The sequence below is a fragment of the Rosa chinensis genome, chromosome 6 (assembly GCF_002994745.2).
Source record: "Rosa chinensis cultivar Old Blush chromosome 6, RchiOBHm-V2, whole genome shotgun sequence".
NCBI lineage: Eukaryota > Viridiplantae > Streptophyta > Magnoliopsida > Rosales > Rosaceae > Rosa > Rosa chinensis.
This window is the reverse complement of record NC_037093.1, coordinates 20,435,161-20,453,572: the sequence shown is the minus strand read 5'-3', so window position 1 is coordinate 20,453,572 and position 18,412 is coordinate 20,435,161. Positions and strand designations below refer to the sequence as shown.

The 18,412-nt window shown below is 38.9% G+C and overlaps 2 protein-coding genes across 3 annotated transcripts; one reads left to right on the top strand and one right to left on the bottom strand.

Annotated features, from left to right (window-relative positions):
• Nucleotides 1-10,089: 10,089 nt before the first annotated feature.
• On the top strand, nucleotides 10,090-14,302 carry LOC112172484 (probable disease resistance protein At1g58602). The gene is made up of 4 exons (XM_024309843.2): nucleotides 10,090-10,343; nucleotides 10,751-11,792; nucleotides 11,961-13,715; nucleotides 13,986-14,302. The coding sequence occupies exons 2-3, from the start codon at nucleotides 10,757-10,759 to the stop codon at nucleotides 13,679-13,681; spliced, it is 2,757 nt and encodes a 918-aa protein (XP_024165611.1). The 5' UTR covers nucleotides 10,090-10,343; nucleotides 10,751-10,756; the 3' UTR covers nucleotides 13,682-13,715; nucleotides 13,986-14,302.
• Nucleotides 14,303-17,517: 3,215 nt separating this feature from the next.
• Nucleotides 17,518-18,279, bottom strand: LOC112172612 (40S ribosomal protein S25). 2 transcript variants are annotated; one of them, XM_024310012.2, is made up of 2 exons: nucleotides 18,131-18,279; nucleotides 17,518-18,057 (listed from the first exon to the last, which is right to left on the bottom strand). In XM_024310012.2, exons 1-2 carry the CDS (start codon nucleotides 18,131-18,133, stop codon nucleotides 17,734-17,736), a joined length of 327 nt encoding a protein of 108 aa, XP_024165780.1. In that variant the 5' UTR covers nucleotides 18,134-18,279; the 3' UTR covers nucleotides 17,518-17,733. The 2 variants fall into 2 exon arrangements, with proteins under 2 accessions (XP_024165780.1, XP_024165781.1); XM_024310013.2 differs by having other exon boundaries at nucleotides 17,546-18,058; nucleotides 18,137-18,254.
• Nucleotides 18,280-18,412: the final 133 nt, after the last annotated feature.

The window sequence follows — 18,412 nt, the reverse complement described above, 5'->3', positions numbered from 1 at the left end:
GTCAGCTCTTTTATAATTCGACGAGATTACACATAACGACCCACCCTCCCGGGCCTGACAAAAGAGTCATGATCTAAGTAAACCCATCTTTTGAAGCTATTAAGCCCAGACAGAAAAGCAATTACAAAGCCCATGAGAAATCAATGGAGGCAAAGGAAATGCGGGCTAGTTTGCGACATCTCTTCTAAGCAAGCAGAGAGGTCGCAGACTCGACATCCATCATGACAAAATACAAAATAAAATTAAAATCTGCAACCCAACTCCAGATACAAAAACCCAAACCCTAGCAGATGTAACCCTGACCCAAAACAAGGATCCTAAGCCCAAAGGCCACATCCTATGTGTAAGGTCAAGTATCTTAAATTACCCATTTACTAGTCATTTGGATGGTAAACGACAACTACTTCCACTTTTTACTCTGTTTTGATACTTTTAGTGGCCCTAAAAGTTACCTTTTTGTTCTGGTCAAAATTTGAAAAACTTCCTTCATGAAAGTTGTAGAGGACGTTAAACCGAGCGCGTGCATATGTGATATGTAAAAATTGGAGTTCGTATGCAAAAGTTATAAGCGGAAAATGGAAGTTACTATTCATGATAGATAGTATATATTTGAATTTTTCACGGTGACCGGTAACTTTTTCTTTCTCTCTCTCCTTCCCCGCGTCTTCCCTCTCTCTCTCTCTCTCCTTCTGCGTCACACTCTCTCTTCGGCCTCACCTCTACAACTTCCTCCTCCGGCCACCTGGGAGCGTGTGGCTGGCACCGTTCGACTCCTCTTCCAGTACCCGACCTCCCCAATGTGGTATATCACAGCATCTTGGCCGGAAAATGAAGACCCAAGGCCGAGAACACCACTGTGCCGATTTCGGTGAACGCCTCATTCTCCAGTTTCCAGCCACCACAACCGGCCAAACTTAGCCGATCAGAAGTGGCTTGAGACGTAGACCATCCTCCCCAAAGCTTTTGCTGAGAATCGAAACGTGGAGGAAGAACTGACGGCTGGAAGCTACGGGTCACTATTCACGATTCGGGTTCAAACTTCTCCTTAATTGTTTAGGTACTTCTAGTCGTTTTCTGGATTTGTTGTAGTTGAGAAAGTTGTTCATATGATTCAGACAAAGCTATTGCCAAAATTTGGTGGCCATCGGGGTGGTGGCCGGTGGCGCGTGGACGCCACTGTGGGTGGCACGTGGAGGCGCATAGGCAGGCTTTTAATTCCTATTTTTAGCCCATTTAAATCCTATAATTGATGTAGAAATTTTTTATATGAATTCGGTTGGAATTGGAGGAGTTTTGTGTTGATTATAAATTTTTGAAGACTTAGAATTTCAATTATCAATTTACGAGAATCCGACCGTCGGATTTCTCTTGAATCTGCCTTAGAACTTGTAAATTAATGGAATGGTGTTAGTGGTAAAGTTTGGGTTGGATCGGAGAAGGAAATAGAGACGTTGGCTTGAGAGGATTGATTTTGGGATTCGTATTTAATTACCGAATTGTTATTCACAGAATATAATTGTGTACATGGCAAAGGAACTCGTATGCGTGATCACCTATATAGTACTGTGAGTGGACTTTTATTTTCAAAGAATGATGCATGCCTTTATTTTTCCCAAAATAATAATTTATCTATCATTTTATTTTTCGAGCATAAAATTTTGCTTTGGATTATAATTTTGGCGTTGTTTTTCCATATAAGTTTTGGATACGAATTTATTATGCTCGGATTTGGAGTTATGATTTATTTTCGGGAATATGATTTAATTTTTGGAGATTAATTGTGATTTATTTCAATTATGTTTCGGAAATAGATTTTGAGCCTTCGATAGTTTATCTCCGATATATGTTTTCAATTGAAATCATGATTTATGTGATTCTCGACGAATTATTTTCTGAGGTGATTTCCGGAATTTAGTAATATATTTTATTCGTCGATTTTGAGATTTCTGCCATATTATAGGACTGGAGGTTTTTGTAAGGATTGTTATATTTATTATTTCTCGCCTATTTGTTTATGACTTCGAGAATGTTTTGGCGTGCGGAGCCACATCATTGGAAGATATCTTTTTCTTGTGAGATATTGGGGAAGCTTTATGGATTTATGAATTTACTGGTTTTCGATTATTTTCTTCACCATACTGGAGTCGTTCTGTAGTGTCTCCTCCTCACTTACTTTGTGTTTGTGAGTGGCAGTTGAGGATTCTCCTCCTCACGTGAGTGGTAACCGAGGTTATTAGTTCTCCTCCTCACACAATCTATGTGTGAGTGGCAGTCGAGGGTAAGTAGAGCCTAAGGGGCTCCTTTACCCGTATGGTGATATCTTCTTGCCCATATCCTATTATTACTTGACTAGCAGGGCTAGTCCGATTTCTCTTAATCAGCGGGACTGATATGTTTTCATGAGATTTTGAGTTTAAAGAAATACGTTTTTTTTAAATGTTGCATGCATCGAGGTTTTATAAGTTTAAATACGTGGGAAAGTATTCAAGTTTGCTTCTTTAAAATTATCTTATTTATTTATTTTTATCCACTCACACTAACGTGTTTTTCAATACTTTTCCCTTGGGCCCTTCGGTTTCAAATGCCCAGTTTGCAGGCTAGATTAGTTGAGGTCAGGCGTGCATGGAGTTGAGGCATAGTTGTCATTGCTTCCGCATTGTAGGATTTATCGATCCTTACCCTCTTTACTTTTTATTCTATTACACCTTTTGTTTTATAATTGCTCTGATAACCGTGGAATTAATGTTATTAAGTCGAGATTTGTACTTGTAAATGGGAGATGTTGAGATTTGGGCAGCATGGTGGCTCTAGGAGAATAAGGATGGATGGTTTAGAAGTATAAAATGTCTTTCTACTGGTTTTGAGTAGTCCATTTTTAGAGGAAGTTCCGCTAAATTTTGATAGAATTTCTTCTAAGGTGGGCCCCGCATGGCCACTCCAGATTTCAGGGTGAAATCCGGGGCGGGTCCTGTCACCATGAACTTTGAAACCCTAGCCCAACCCAAGGCCTAATATGTTGCAGCCACCGTCAAGTCGTCACTCACTGTCGCTGGGATCAGCGCCACCACTGGGACCAGGCCAAGAACTTCGACAGCAGTGCTTGTGTCACCACCTTCAGAGTCGCCTCTTACAACGGCACCACCACCAGCTTCGGCTTCACCAGACCATAGAACTGGGCAAAGCACCACGCCATCGCCACCCCTAAAGTGTGCACAAGCCCATCAACCTCCAAATGAAAGTCAATCAACGACCTCGATCCCCATCAAAATTGGATCACCCGTCCTGCACCTTGAAAAAGCTAGCCACCAATCAGTACAATCGCCAACAGCAACACCAACAAACACCACACTGCTACTTCCAAAATCACCCGCAACATAACAAAAAGCATCATCAAAATTACTCCCATCACCGCTAAGGACAGCAAAGAAGAGGAAGAGAAGTAGGCAAAGGCCTACAGGGTTCTGCATCAGCAAGAGCAGAAGATAAGAGATCGAGACTATAGCCAAGCTACTCAGTTCCCAAACCCTAGCAGAGCTAGATGAAAAAAAAAATCTAGTACTTATTAATTAAGCTTTTTTCTTCTTCTTTTTTGTTGAATTATTTTACCTTTTCCCCCTTTGTCACATATAGAAGAGAGAGAGAGAGTCATTAGAGACTTTGTCAGAAATCTCGTTACACGTTATCGAACTTCTCGGAGGGTCACGAGGTTGCCTGAGGTCCCCAAAGAGAACGTCGAAGATTTCATAGGTCATCAAAGAGGTCATCGGAGATCTCACCAAACCTTTATTGACCTTAGTAAAAAGGATTTTATTGACCCCCAATAAAAGCTCAGTAATTACTAATTTGTGTTTTCCTCTTCATTGAAATGATTCTTTATTTTATTGAGGGTCAATAAAACTTTTAGGGGAAATGATCATTTACCCAATTTTAGCTTAAAAATTGTCCACTTACCTAAACACTCTAAGAGATTATTTCCCTAATACCCAATTAAGTATTTTTTTAATTCCTTTTTATTTATTTTTGGGACAATTTTGCCCTCTCATTCTTTGTCACTTAGTGAGAGAAGTCATCGGAGACATTGCTGGACTCCGGTGACCAGTGGCCGGCCGGGGACTCCGGTGACGGACTCCTGCGATCGGAGACCGGAATCAGGTGACCTGTCACAGGAATCCCGAATCCGGCTACCAGACTAGTGACCGGATTCCGGCGTCTGAATTTATTGCCCCCTAATAATACCCAGTTACCATATTATTGCCCTCCAATAATCATATTATTGCCTCTCAATAATCACCGGAATCCCGATTTCGGCTATCGGACTGGTGACCGGATTCCGGCATATGATTTTATTTCCCCCTAACAATACCCAATAATCATATTATTGTCTCCCAATAAACATATTATTGCCCCCCAGTAAACATATTATTGCCCCCCAATACTCATATTATTGCCTCCCAATAATCATATTATTGCCCCTAATAATCATATTATTGCCATCCAATAATCATAATTGCCCATCGGTGAATTGCATATACTCCCAAAATCAAAATGAATACACTACAGGCACAATTGATCAATTTATATGTTCAATTTTACATATTCACTCCACGTGTTATCATAAGCATTCATTTTTTTCCCCTCTTTTCTTTCATTATTGGCCTTCTGCCACCATTTACCCAAAAAAAATAAATCAGAACTATGCGATTTCGTGAGCTCCGACCCTGAACAAAGCCCCAACTAGAACTCCCGTGCTGCAGGACTTGCAGAAGCAGAAATTGCAAACATCCGGTCACCTGGCGGAGGTCGATGGACGTATTACGCACGGAAAGTTCAAAGCATCAACGAGATCGACGCCCACCAAATCCAAAGACTTCTCTCAAAGCAGCCCCACTGCGTCCTCCACCTCAATGACGTCGGCAAGCTCCACCGTGAGCTCGACTTCCCGCGCAGCCGCAAGGTCTCCCAGTCTCTCCAGTGCCACCCTTGATCTTCGAAACTTACCGGCAACGACAATAGGCTATGGATTGGATTCATGGAGTTCATGGAATGTTTGATGGAAGAGGAAGTGGCGGTGAAGGAGGCGATGGAAGCTTTCAGGTGAAATAGAGATCTGAGGCATAGAGAGAGAGAGAGAGAGAGAGAGAGAGAGAGAGAGAGAGAGAGAGAGAGCAGATTGGGGAGAGTGGAGAGAGACAAGGAGATGCACATGTAATTAAATAATTGAGGTAAGGGCAAAACTGTACTAAAATATTAAATTAGGTAAATGGGAGTAAAAAACTCTTAGTGGAGTAAGTGGGAGTATATTGTCCCAAATTTGGGTAAGTGGTCACGGCCCCAAACTTTTATTGAGGATTTATTGAAGTCAACTTTTATTGGGAATCAATTAAATAAAACTTTTATTGACCCTCAATAAAATTTTTATTGACTTTCAATAACTTTTGATTGAGGGTCTTCCCCTTATTATTGGCTTCAAAAAGTTAAATTACAGATGACGATGAAGAAAAAACAAGAACTTAGTTCACCAACTGTAACAACAAGATCAAGAAAAACTGAGCCGTCCAGGATATAACAACAAATCAAAAACTGTTTTAAGCGTTTTTCATTCGCCTATAGCGTAACATTCATCACGGTCATCAAAGATGGGAAGTATTTACGTCCCGGTTTATCATACCTCAGGGATTATGAGCTAGCTAAGAATCATATGGTTCTAGGTCACCGAAAATCACTTGGACAAACAAATAAAAAAAAGAAAAAATGCTAAATAAGGCACCGAGCCTCATTCAAGCGTGACTTTGCATCACACAAAGTCACATAGATGGCCTTGCACCAAGCAATACCTAGATAGGGCCGTGAAACATACAAACTTGGTTGTAATGCTCACGCCCACATGGATTTACAAATGAATGGTAGTGGGAAAGTCACAATATTTTTTGGATTTTCATAAATGATAAATAAACTAACTAACTACAACATAAAAATAAGATATATAGAAGGATGGGATGCATCGCATCAAGGGTCACCATGGAATTCAAGGTTCTTCACACAAATCTAAAATCATATGGAATGACGATGATTGATTCAAATGATGCTTCAAATGTTTTGTTGGATTTCCATTTAGCATTAAGAGGTTGAAAAGAAAGCTAAATTGATTGTCATAAAATAGTAGTCAAACCCTAAGCAAAAAAAAGATGAAGAAAGAATACTTAGGTTTTGGCTACTCTCTACTAGTCTCAAACCTTATGCCTTGTAAGGGCCATAAGTGCTCAAAACTAAATGTTTTAGGTTTCGACAATCGATTGTAACACACTCTAGCAATCATCACCACAAATAATAAGGTCGAAAAGAGTACTTGTGATAACAATTACCCTACCCAACAATTCTGAATATTATTCCGACAATCAAGGGTAATACTACTCAAAATTGGGTGATTGGAGAACCACAATCTAAGAAATCCAAATGGAAAAAAGAGATATGCAATGGGCAAATTCCACCATACTCATGCCATAATCTAAATTGAAATATAAATTCCGCAAGTTAATATTCCAATTCCCACACCAAACACAGATTAAGGAAGGAAAAACCTAAACCATACATCTAGAGTGAAGAAATTAAATGAAGAGTACAAAAATCATATGAATAAACATCAATTTTATTAATTCCTCATCAAAACCATACAAAACTAAACTTGGGTTTCAAAACCCTAAAACCATGAGAGGTCATACACAAGTATATATCAATACACATCAAACAACAACATAAGCAATAAATAAGAGAGAGAAAGAAGAGGGAAAGAGAGGAGAAATCCGTGAAAGTCAAGACAAAGCTTGACACTAGCTATTGCCATAACTTCATGACTTCTCTTGCTACCCTTATGAAGCCATGGTGTAGAGATGGTGGCCTAGATACCAGAGATGTGTGTGCCTCCTCCTTGTGCAAGCTTACATGTGAAGAATGGGGGATGAGGAAGAGAAGAAGAGGTGAGAAGGGACAGATCTCCCAAATTCGGCCAAAAGGCCTAGGGTATTGAAAAATGGGTCTTAAGCTTGTGAAATGTGTGTGCAAAGGTGCTTAAATAGCCCATTGGGTTCAAGGGCTTGGGTCTTCACTTGTGAGCTTCTTTAGTCTTGAGCCTTAGACTTCTTGCTATTGGGCCAAATTGACTTGGTCGACCTGATGGTCAATAAGTTGACTTTTCGTCCTTTAGTTGGAAGTAGACTTTTTGCTCGAATTCGCCATTTCTTTCTTCTTTTCCCTTTCTTGATCATAATTTCCTACAAATGAAGAAAATAAAGTAACACCACGAAATAATACTCAAGTATTCGCTAATTTCAAGATAATAATTAGGGCTAGAAACACATGTAAATTGCGTATGAATTAAAAATCAACAAACATTTGCTTCAAGATCAAATTAATAACTCAAATGACCAATGTAATTTTCACAATTCTTCCAAGACTGTTGGTCTATTATAAGCTACCCCACTATCAATGTCATGTGAGACCATATGACTGAATTTCAACAAGTTATGGTGGTGAGTCACAATTGAAGTTCCAAACAAATCTGGTTGTGCACAAAATCAAGCTCAAAACAACTTATCAATGCTTGACCCATTGGAAGCTCTTCTTTGCCTTTGCTTTTCCTAGTTTTTTCCTTCCCAAAACACGTGAGTCCCTAGTCCCTAGTCCCTGTCCTGTGATCGACGAAATTGTTAGCCAAATAGCTCCCTCAAATATAAGGGCCAAGTTATAATGTAAGAATTATGAGTAGGGGATATCGTACCCAAGGGATTTGAAAATTCCACCTAGCTAGGGAAAACCTAGAGGATGCTAGATGAATATGTAAATGTACAAGTCATAAACAAGAGCTCACAAGTGAACCAAAGTTCATGGTGAATATATGCAAGATGGTGTAGCGGATTGATTTTTGGCTTTGGAAATGGTTTCGAATCAAATTGGCACAAAATGAAACTTGAAAGTTAGAGCTTTAGGTTGTGATAAAATGAATGGAAGTTAGAGCTTTAGGTTGTTCACTATTCACTATAGCTTCCTTGCATGTATTGATGTTCAAACTATAAGTAATGCAATCCCAAGTATCTAATTACCCTCTTAGCATCTGGATAAGATTACTAAGGCCTAACCTCCTTTGATTTTATCAATTTCCACCGGATAAGTGCGAAACTAACTACCCAAGAACAAGTTATACTATTGAATAAATATCAATTCCTTACTCCTAGATGCATAGACGTTTGAGTTTAGATAATAAAGCAAGCAAACCAATCCTAGATCTAGGTGATTTTAACTCACTACCCTCACATACACACCTAGTGTGCTATCATGCTTTCAATGTCCAAAGTTAGCTATTATCTAAACATGTTCATGTAATGACAAATGTAAAGTATTCAAATTAGCAAGATTCAATTACAAGCATTCACTTCTTGAATTAGCATGTGAAGATGATTATGGAAATTGCATAAAATAAGACTCAAACATCAATTCATTACAAGTTTGGCTAGGGTTTTCAACCCTAGCCCCAATAGAGTACTACTAACTCATAATTACATATAATAACTTCATAATCAAATTAAACACCAAAATATAATCTAGAGTAAAAAGGATAAAGTTGACTTAGTAGCGGATGGTCCCCAAGCTCACGTCTTGGTGGTGATGGGGGTGGTGGTGGTGGTGATTCCCTCTCCTTCTTGCTCTTGAAGATTTGATGATAAAAGCTTGAATTATGTATTGCATAAATATATAGGTGGAGTAGATGGAGAAAATGATGATAGAAAAGAGAATGGAGAATTGACGTGGTAGTGGTGGTGTTAATGGAGGTAGAGGATAAGAAATGGCGGTGGTGATGGAAGAGATAGAGTAGTATGGATCATGAGTTTGGATTTTGGGAGGTGAATATGGAGGTTTTGTGGAGAGATGGGCATAGAAAGGAGATGTAATAGGTGGTATGGGTCATTCTCTTGCTTGTAGGGGTATGTGATGCTAGATAGAGAGAGTGGTGTGAAATCATCACTAGAAGCAAAAGGAAGCAGTTGTAGTCTTGTAAGAAGCATGGAGGAAGAGTGTTTGAGTGATAATAGATTCCAAAATCAAGAAAAAAATGTAAGGAGGGAGTTGTGCAGATTAAGGTAGGTAATGATGGAGAAAAGATGGTGATTACACCCTAAAACATGGAAGATTTTTGGGTGATGATAATGATGGACTTTTGGGTAATAGGGAGTAAAGATGGTATAGGAAAGATGGAAGAAAAATAAGGTTGATTTGGAACCGAAAATTTTTGAAATTTGGTTAAGATAGAATGATGGTGAATGGATGTAATGGAATAGGTACAATGTTACTTCTCCTCCTTGCTCCTCCTTGAAATTAGCCGGAAAATACATGTCACCACCATGAGTGGTGGGCTGTCATTTGTGCCACCATTTATGGTGGTTCGCCAGAATTTGGAATTTAACACTTTGCTCCATGTTTGACAGTCATTCTTCCTAGCTCCAACTCTCTACTTCAAAACCCAAAATGGATGTTTTCTTCACTCTTGCAATATTCTCAAATAAATAAATAATTTAGTGAAAGCTCAAAAATAAGTTAAATTCAATATTTAAGAAAATACGTACATATATATATATATGTAAATTCTAGTTTACCAGAAACCCAATTCCCCAATTTCCTGTGGTCCAAAATGAAGAAAGTCAAATGCATGGGAAAAGAATCATGACATAAGAGGAGGCCCACGGATCCAACCCCTAGCCGCCTCCGATGGAGAGAGAGAACACGAGAGAGACATTTGACCAAGAGATAACCACCTCTTTTAGTCAAAAATCATAAACAAATAACACATCAAAAAATCATACCAAAATGTCATTTGAATATCCAATTATCTTGCTGTTCAAAAATCTTAACTTGGGCTGTTTTAGAGGTTTCTTTTTGTAATCTTCATTTTTCCATCAAAAAAAAAAAATCCAATTATCTTAACTTTGACCGATCAAAACACTCCAACCGGCATTCGTCCCCACCCATTTGTCGCCTGCATTGCTGTAAGATTTCATTTTGTTAATAATAATAATAATGATGATGATGATAAGTCGCCACACAAGACACGACATAGCAAAGAAATAATTAGAACAAGAAAAAAGAAAGACACATAAATACGTTATAGAGAACTGAAATTAGATGTGAGAAAGATTGAATCATGAAGCAGCTGTGACAACAAAGTATTCAGCAGATGGGAGTGGTAGAGTTCAGAAGAGTTGGATAGCAGGGCTACTTTACCATAGCCAGGAAGAAGACGGAGATCGAACACCACACAATCTGATTAGTGATAACACATCAGGACTCAGGACCAGGTAACATGTTCTAACTCCGACCAGTTGTGATTCATGCGACCAAACGCTGGTCATTAGCGCGCAAAATCAAGGATCCCGTAATAATAGTCATGTTTTTCTCTTCTGTTTTTTGGTCTGGTACATGTTTCAAATTTTAGCAAGAGTGGAGTCATGACTCGTTCATAGTGATAAAAAGTTTATCAAACAGGAAAGTTCATCGTAGAAAAGAATGTTCTTGACACTTTTCTTCTGAAGGTAGATAAGAAACAATTAAAGTTTCTTTGTGCACAAGAAAAAGAGAAATTCTCAAAAAAAGAAAAAGAAAAAAGATATTTAGTTTCTATGAACTTTCATGTATTAATTTGAACAAGCTAGATAAGAAAATTATTCAATAAAAGATTTTAATTTGCCTTATCTGTAATCAACAGGAAACCATGGCAGAACTTGTGGTGTCCGGCGTTGCTAAAAGCCTTGCTGACCTGCTCAAGGACGTGCTCGTGGAGGAATCTAAACCCCTGCTAAGGGTGAGGCAAAACGTTAGGGATATCCAAAAAGAATTGACGCTGATAAATTGTGTCTTGAAAGATGCCGACGAGAAGCAAGGGCAAGATAATAGCCTTCAAAATTGGGTTTCAGACATACGAGAAATCGCTTATGATGCTGAGGATGTCATTCGAACGTTTTCCATCAGACATGTAATGCGAATCTCAAAGCCAGTCAAATGGTATGCCTGGTTGAATCTCGGCCAACTTCGACACCGTTGCAAAGTTGGGTCTGAGATTAAAGCCATAAAAGCTGAAATCTCTAGGCTTCGCATATCTTCCCAAACCTATAACTTGATTTCTGTTGGACAAGGGCCATCCAGCAATGCTCTTGATGATCGGCAGCAATATTCCCATGAAAATGAGGATATTGTTGGGTTCGAAAGTAGCATAAATGAAATAGTGGATGATCTTGTGGATGATAGTCGACCTGGTTGGGTCGTGTCAATTTGGGGCATGGCAGGTATTGGAAAGACAACTCTGGCCAGGGAACTTTACCGTAATGGTCGAATTAGGCACCATTTTGATGGTTTCGGATGGGTTTGTATATCTCAACAATTTAAACCAGAAGATGCTTGGGAACAAGTTTTGTTCAATCTTGTCGCTCCATCCAAAGAGGAGAGGCAAAATATTAAAGAGCTGAGACAGAATGAGCTTGCAGAAAAGCTTTATCAGGTTCAGATAGAGAAGAAATGTTTGGTGATCCTTGATGACATTTGGAAGGCCGAGGACTGGGACAAGCTACGTCACGCTTTCCCAACTGCCGGAAAAGGGCGCAGCAGGGTATTGGTTACAACTCGTTTTAGGAATATTGTAGTTCCTGATTACAGTGGTGGTCGTCTTCCTCATGAACTAAATTTTTTGTCTGTAGAAGACGGATGGGAGTTACTTCGGAGGAAGGCATTTCCAGGGGCGAAGAATAATCCAGGTACGTACTTTACCATGTTATTCATTTTTCTTTTTTCTTTTTTTTAGCAAATGATGAGCAGGTATTTCACATTGTAGTATATTTGGGTTTAGTACAGGAATTTCCCTAGTCTTTTTCTCAAAAAAGCACCTTATAGTTTCCCAACTTCTTTTCTTCTCTGATGCGCAGATTTTACCGTTGGCGAAGTTAAGGAGAATTTAGGGAAGGAAATAGTTGAGAAATGTGATGGCTTACCATTGGCTATTGTTGTACTCGGAGGACTCTTAGCAACTAAAGAATCAGTACACGATTGGGAGAGGATGAATGAAGATGTGCCATATTTTTTACAGCAATCCGACGGTCACAATAATATACTACCAAAGGTTTTGGCTCTAAGCTATAATGAGCTGCCACACAAATTGAAACCTTGTTTCCTTTATTTGAGTCATTTCCCAGAGGATGCTGCAATACCTAAAAAGAAATTGATTCAATTATGGATTGCAGAGGGCATTGTATCACTTGAACAGGAGACAGATAAAGTGCTAGAGGATGTGGCAGAAGGCCACTTGGTATCCTTGATCAATAGGTGCATGGTTCAAGTGGCAGATTTTGGGTCTACTGGAAGAATCAAAACGTGCCGCCTCCATGATATTATGCGTGATTTTTGCTTGTTAAGAGCCGAGAAGGACAACTTTCTCAAGCTTGTTCGCTATTCAAATGGAAGTGATGCTTCTTTTTTAAGCCTGCCATCAGGTAAAACGCGTAGACTTGCTATCTACTTGCCTGAAGATGTTGATAGATTTATCTCATCACCACGCAAACAATATTCCAACCTCAGGTCACTTCTGTATTTCCATGGGAAAAGGTGTAGAGTGGAGGATTGGCACCTCATTAAAAAGATTTTGAACCTCAAAATTCTCAGAGTCCTAGATCTTGAAGGGGTTAATGGACCTTATGGACAGCTGCCAAAAGAAATTGGGGACCTCATCCAGCTGCAGTTTCTAAGTTTAAAGAAAACATATATTGGAGTTCTTCCACCATCCATTGGTAATTTGATCTTCTTGAAAACCCTAAATTTGCAGACTATTAGTAAATTTAGTAGGGATTCAACAGTACAAATTCCAAATGTGATATGGAAGATGACGAATTTGACCCATTTATATCTTCCCAAGTGGTGTGGCGACATGGTTAATGAGCTGAAGTTGTCCAATCTTCACCGCTTGCAGACACTAGTGAATTTCCCTGCAAACAAATGTGATGTAAAAGATCTTCTGAAATTGACTAAACTGAGGAAACTGGTGCTCAATGACCCAGCGCATTTCAAAAGTTTAGTAGCAATTTTCAGTCCCCCAAATGATGTCACATTAAGATGCCTTCAGTCCTTGTCCTTTAAAAGTGACACACTTGCATTCCCCGATGAGGTAGTAGATGTCAGGCCATTGCTGTCAAGCTGTTCAGCTCTTCAGAAGTTTCATGTGGAAGGACGAATAGAAAAGCTACCAGAATACCTTCACTTTCCTCAAAACATTGCCAAGTTAACTTTATGGGGTTCTGATCTTGTGGAAGATCCAATCCCAATATTGGAGAAGCTGCCTAACTTGAGAATTCTGAGCGGATGGCAAATGTTCATGGGGAAGAAAATGGTTTTCTCTGATCAAGGTTTTCCTAAACTCAGAAGTCTACTGCTTCGTGGCTTGAAGCATTTTGAGGACTGGATGATGGAGGAAGGAGCTATGCCGAGTCTTTATCGATTGGAAATCTCAAATTGCATTAAACTGAAGACAATTCCTGCTGCAGTAAGTTCTGTCAAAACTCTTCAGGAATTGGAGATATGCGGGTGCCTATTCAAGATCAAAGAAGAGGACTTTTACAAAGTCCAACATGTGCCCTCCGTTGTGATTCGGAATTGAGGTTATTTAGTGTCAAAAGTGTGATGATCCTCAGGTAACAATTATCCAAAGTTCATACATTCCCATTTTAATGTTATGCAATGTAACTTATAATATAACCCTTGTCATTCTAGAACTTTAGGTTGAATCTATACCTGTCGACAGAAATAGTTTCTTTGATTATCTTCACTACTTTTCTATTCCCTATTCCCAGAAAAGGCTACATTCCTTGCTTTATTAATGGTGACAGTGGATATCTTATGGCGTAGACGACTAAAAGCACTTTCATGTACTAACAGTGGATATATATCTTACCGGGCCGCAGGTTTTGCTGCTTTACTGGAAGGCCAACTGATAATGCAGTTACAAACCAAGTTACCACAAGATAGCTGCTACATGTAAAATATGAAACTTCATAATAGACAATGTTGAAAGAGTTGCATCACTTTGTTTGTTTTTTTATTTCAATCATACTACAGGCGTGATGGCCAAGCCTCCCTTCTTAGGGTTACAGCCATCAAAAAAAAAAAAGATTGTATGTTTTCTAATAGACAATGTGCCTTATTTTTCAGTACGTTTTTTCCGATTGGGTGTGTGTATTGAACCAGGCTCTGTCGTTATATGAAAGGAAAATTTGGTCCAGTGGCTCAAGTACTAAAAGCAACGCTTGCATGATCACTAAGGAGGGAAAGAAGAAGAAACTACCTGTAGAAAAGCTCTGCTTTAGAAATTTCAAAATCCATCACACACAGCTTCTCAGATCCATAAATAATGCCATTCAGATAATAACCATTTAAGACTTTGATGATTATATGAACACTAGAAGTCATTAAATGACTAACTGAGAAACAGAAAAAATTAAAATTGAAATGGCTTTGCAATAACCAAACACTTGATGTTGTAATCTTGCAAGAAGCATGGCCTTGGGATTCTCTCTATTGCTGACAACCATTGCTTGATCTGTGTCATCTTTAATGATTTCAACTAGCCCACAAACAGTTAAAAATAGCAGCTCTGGTTTTTCGAGATCAATCAAGAGAATAACTTATTCATATGAGTGAGACTAGTTCAAGTTTTTCACCAAGTTTAATCAATACATTTGTTTTCTACTAGTTGAACTAACTACACATTATTACAAGTTTACAACCAAGTATATTTCAGCAATGGTGAAGATGATTTACAGGTCATGCTCCTCACTGAGAGAAACCATCTCCTGCACAAGAAGAGAACCTAGCACTTATCAAGAGTGAAATTTCAAATTTCTGTCTTAAACACAGGTGACCTGACCTGTGACAGGTCACTGATCAGGCTATGAAGTCACAATTGAAAAACAAAGTATATCAAAATCAAATAAAAAAGATGAATCAAATTAGACCGCAGATCCAAACGTTAAATTCACATCAGATATACAAGGTACATATTTGATTAAAGGAAATCCGATGCAGAAATTTACAAAAGAATGGAACGTATCAATTAATCTTCATAGTCATATAAACCAAAGTGCGATATAGTGAAACGAAAATCAATCAATGGTAGGACCAAATTCAGAAACAAAAAATACCAAATTATAAGCATCACCTGAATCTAAAAAAGCTCCAAGAAAGTAATGCAGCACTTGATCCCTGAACATTGTTTTATATACTTTCAAGTATAATAATACGCACAAGCAACCTCTAAAGAAAAATGTGTGATTCAACCTTGCCTTTGTTTCCATTCTATGAATTGAACAAGTAAAATTGTCCAATATATTGGAGAGAGATGTGATTGACCATAGAAAAAGAGCTGCAGTCTTGAATTTTATGTCCACCCCAGAACTTTATATCCATGTTGATGACAGAAATCATGCCATGAAATCATATAACATGAAAAACCCTTTCCAATATGAGTTTTACTGCTCATTCCTATCATCAACGAGGATATGAAGCGCTTAAAGATTGGACAAAAAGTTGAAGAAAGCAGCTCTTGTTTTGCGATCAGACACAGATCTGTCTTATATAGTGAACATTATTTTTCAAATTCATACAAGTGAAACTAGTTCAAGTCTAACCAACACATTTCATCCAACAAGTTTGGCTCCTGCGGATTATTACACCCTTAAGTACAGTACTTTTATTTCCAGTAATGGATCAAGATGATTTGGATCACAAACCCACTCCATAAATTTCAAAACCTTCATGATTTGACATCTAATTAAAAATAATAATCAGATCCGCAAACAAGAAGAACGAAATTAAAGTTTAAACTGATTGAAACCCATCAAGTACACACCTTTCTTTGAATCCTTGAGGGATTATGGCAGCGGAGATGTGGCGCAGAAAGAGTGAGTGGAAGATTTGGTGAGATTGAGATAGGAGGAGGGTGAGACTCAAGAGAGACTGGGATCTGGGAGGCGTGCGAAGCGAGTGTGGTGATACTTATAGCCCCCATCAAGCCCTACGCCTACGGCGTGTTTTAACATTAAAAGTAACTTTTTGACTTGCGGTAACCGGAGATATTCACCATTACAGCGTCGTGAGAAATTCAACCGGCCCTTGAGGCCGGTAAGTCCTCAAATCGACCTCCGGCGATCGTTTTCAACATTTGGAACTGAAAACTAACTACATTGTTCCCTGTTATGAGAATTGACAAGGTCTCATGCAGCAGCAAATTCAAAAGCACAAAGTAAAATGTTCCAACACCCACGATCCATTATAAGGTGGAGAGCTGTCGATTATCAAAATTGAAACGCCAATTGGAATGACTTGGTGTTCATGAAACAAAGTGTCACCATTGTGTCACAAAAGCCCATCACAATATTGAATCAGTGTTCTGAATGGCTAACTCCAGATTCCAAGCAATTCCAAACAAATAATCACTGTTCCACAAATTTACTTCAAAAAGTTCGAATGTACTGCTTGAATATCATCTCTAATTTTTTGTTTTTGTTTTTTCTGAGAAAAAATATAGCAACTCCAATTGTTCAAAAAATACAACGTGGAAAATAAACAGAATTTGTTAATACAATGTGCGAACATGAATGCACACAAACCCAATCGCATGGCTTGAATTGAAGTTGTCAAGTTTGAGCCAAGAAACAACAGCTAGAACCACAGAAATCAAAAGGGAGGGGTCAATAGGGTGAACAAAACCATAGGTTGTTCGAGCCATTCATCCTCAAACCAGTAATTTATATAGAGTAAGACAGCAAGTAATAAAGCTAATAGATAGACAACCAAATCCAGTAATCCAACAGGGCTACTTAATCCATGTTCAACAATTCAACATCTGGCCGAGAAGCTACAACAAACATGACATTGCATCACACTAAGACTATATCCAAACCACAACACAATACCAGCGCGCAAGGGAGCATACCATAAATTGGGATCTATGTTGTTAAGAAACAATAGAAATTATGCTGCTGTTTGTCATAGCAATACCCATTAAAAACTTCAGGTAGACAACAGGGCTGTTTAAATGTGGACTTCAAAACATGGATTTGTATTTGACAACAAAAAAAATATTTTATCAAGAAAAACCACAAATCTTGAAAATAGACTTAAAGGAGCAATTTTTTCCTTCTAAATTCAAATGGTGACACATAACCAGATTAGTCTAAACCTCACTACCAAAATTCCAAAGCTGAAAAATTGACAAATGAACAGAACACCCTAAACAACAACATAACCAAAAGCCAATTTGGAGCCCTAAAGGTTCATCAATTAACAGCAATCACCAACACATCTAAAAGAAAGCAAATTCTATTTACCAGTCAAAAACAACCAGCTTAGCTGCCTAATTTGTCTCCACCCAAAAACCAGCAACAACAACATGCGAGTACACTGGGACATACACAGACTTGCAAAGATTTCAGCATTTCCAAGTAGTAAATAAATTCAACAAACATACGGCAAGAAACAAATGAATCAATCAGAAACAGATATAGCCGAGAAATAATGATATAGAAGTAATGACAGCAAATTGAGAGTGATTCTAAATATTCCCAGAACAAAACAACAGTTAACAAAACCCGATAAGCTAGAACCCTCATACTACACAGTCGAAACACGAAAAGGAAAGCAGTAGAGACCATCCTAGGTGTTGGTTGCCCTAGTGTAGATCTGCTGGCTTGCGTGAGCAGAGACCATCCTGATGGATCCCCTAGCCATCAAGTCCTTGATTGCCCTCCTGGCCAGAGAGCCGTTGATCCTGAGACGATCGGAGAGAATGGACGGTGTGATCAGCTTGAACTTGGGGGCCTCAGACAGCAGCTTATCGTAGGTGGCCTGGTCGAACAGCACCATGTTGTTGACCTTCTCCTTCTGCTTTCCTTTGCTCCATTTCTTCTTCTTCTGCTTCCCTCCGCCGGACTTGGCCGGCTTCGACGACGGCGGCGGTGCCTTTTCCTTCTTAGGAGCCTGAAATTCAAACCAGGGTTAGTATCGGATACATGAGTAGATTCAAGATTTTGGGGAAGGAGACGGAACGAACCATTGGATTGGATTGGATTTCTTGTGCGAGTTTGAGAAGGAGGGGCTTTTGGAGGCAGCGAGTGACTGAGCCGAGAGTTGGAAAGGTTGAGAGTATTTATATCTAGGGTTTCGTCGTCTTGGGAGTCTTTGGGCCGTTTTATAATTTATTGTGCTCTCAATTTTGAGCTGGATCGGTCACTCTCTTGGTACATGCATGACCCAAAAGCCCAAAGCTCAACTATGTGAGGTAAGCCTAGAATATAATGCTGTTTTTTTTTTCTTTTTAAATAAAATTGATCAG

Coding starts and splice junctions, on each gene's coding strand:
- LOC112172484 (XM_024309843.2), top strand. CDS start 10,757: ATGGCAGAACTTGTGGTGTCCGGCGTTGCTAAAAGCCTTGCTGACCTG. Junction 11,793..11,960: donor AGGGGCGAAGAATAATCCAG/GTACGTACTTTA, acceptor TCTGATGCGCAG/ATTTTACCGTTGGCGAAGTT.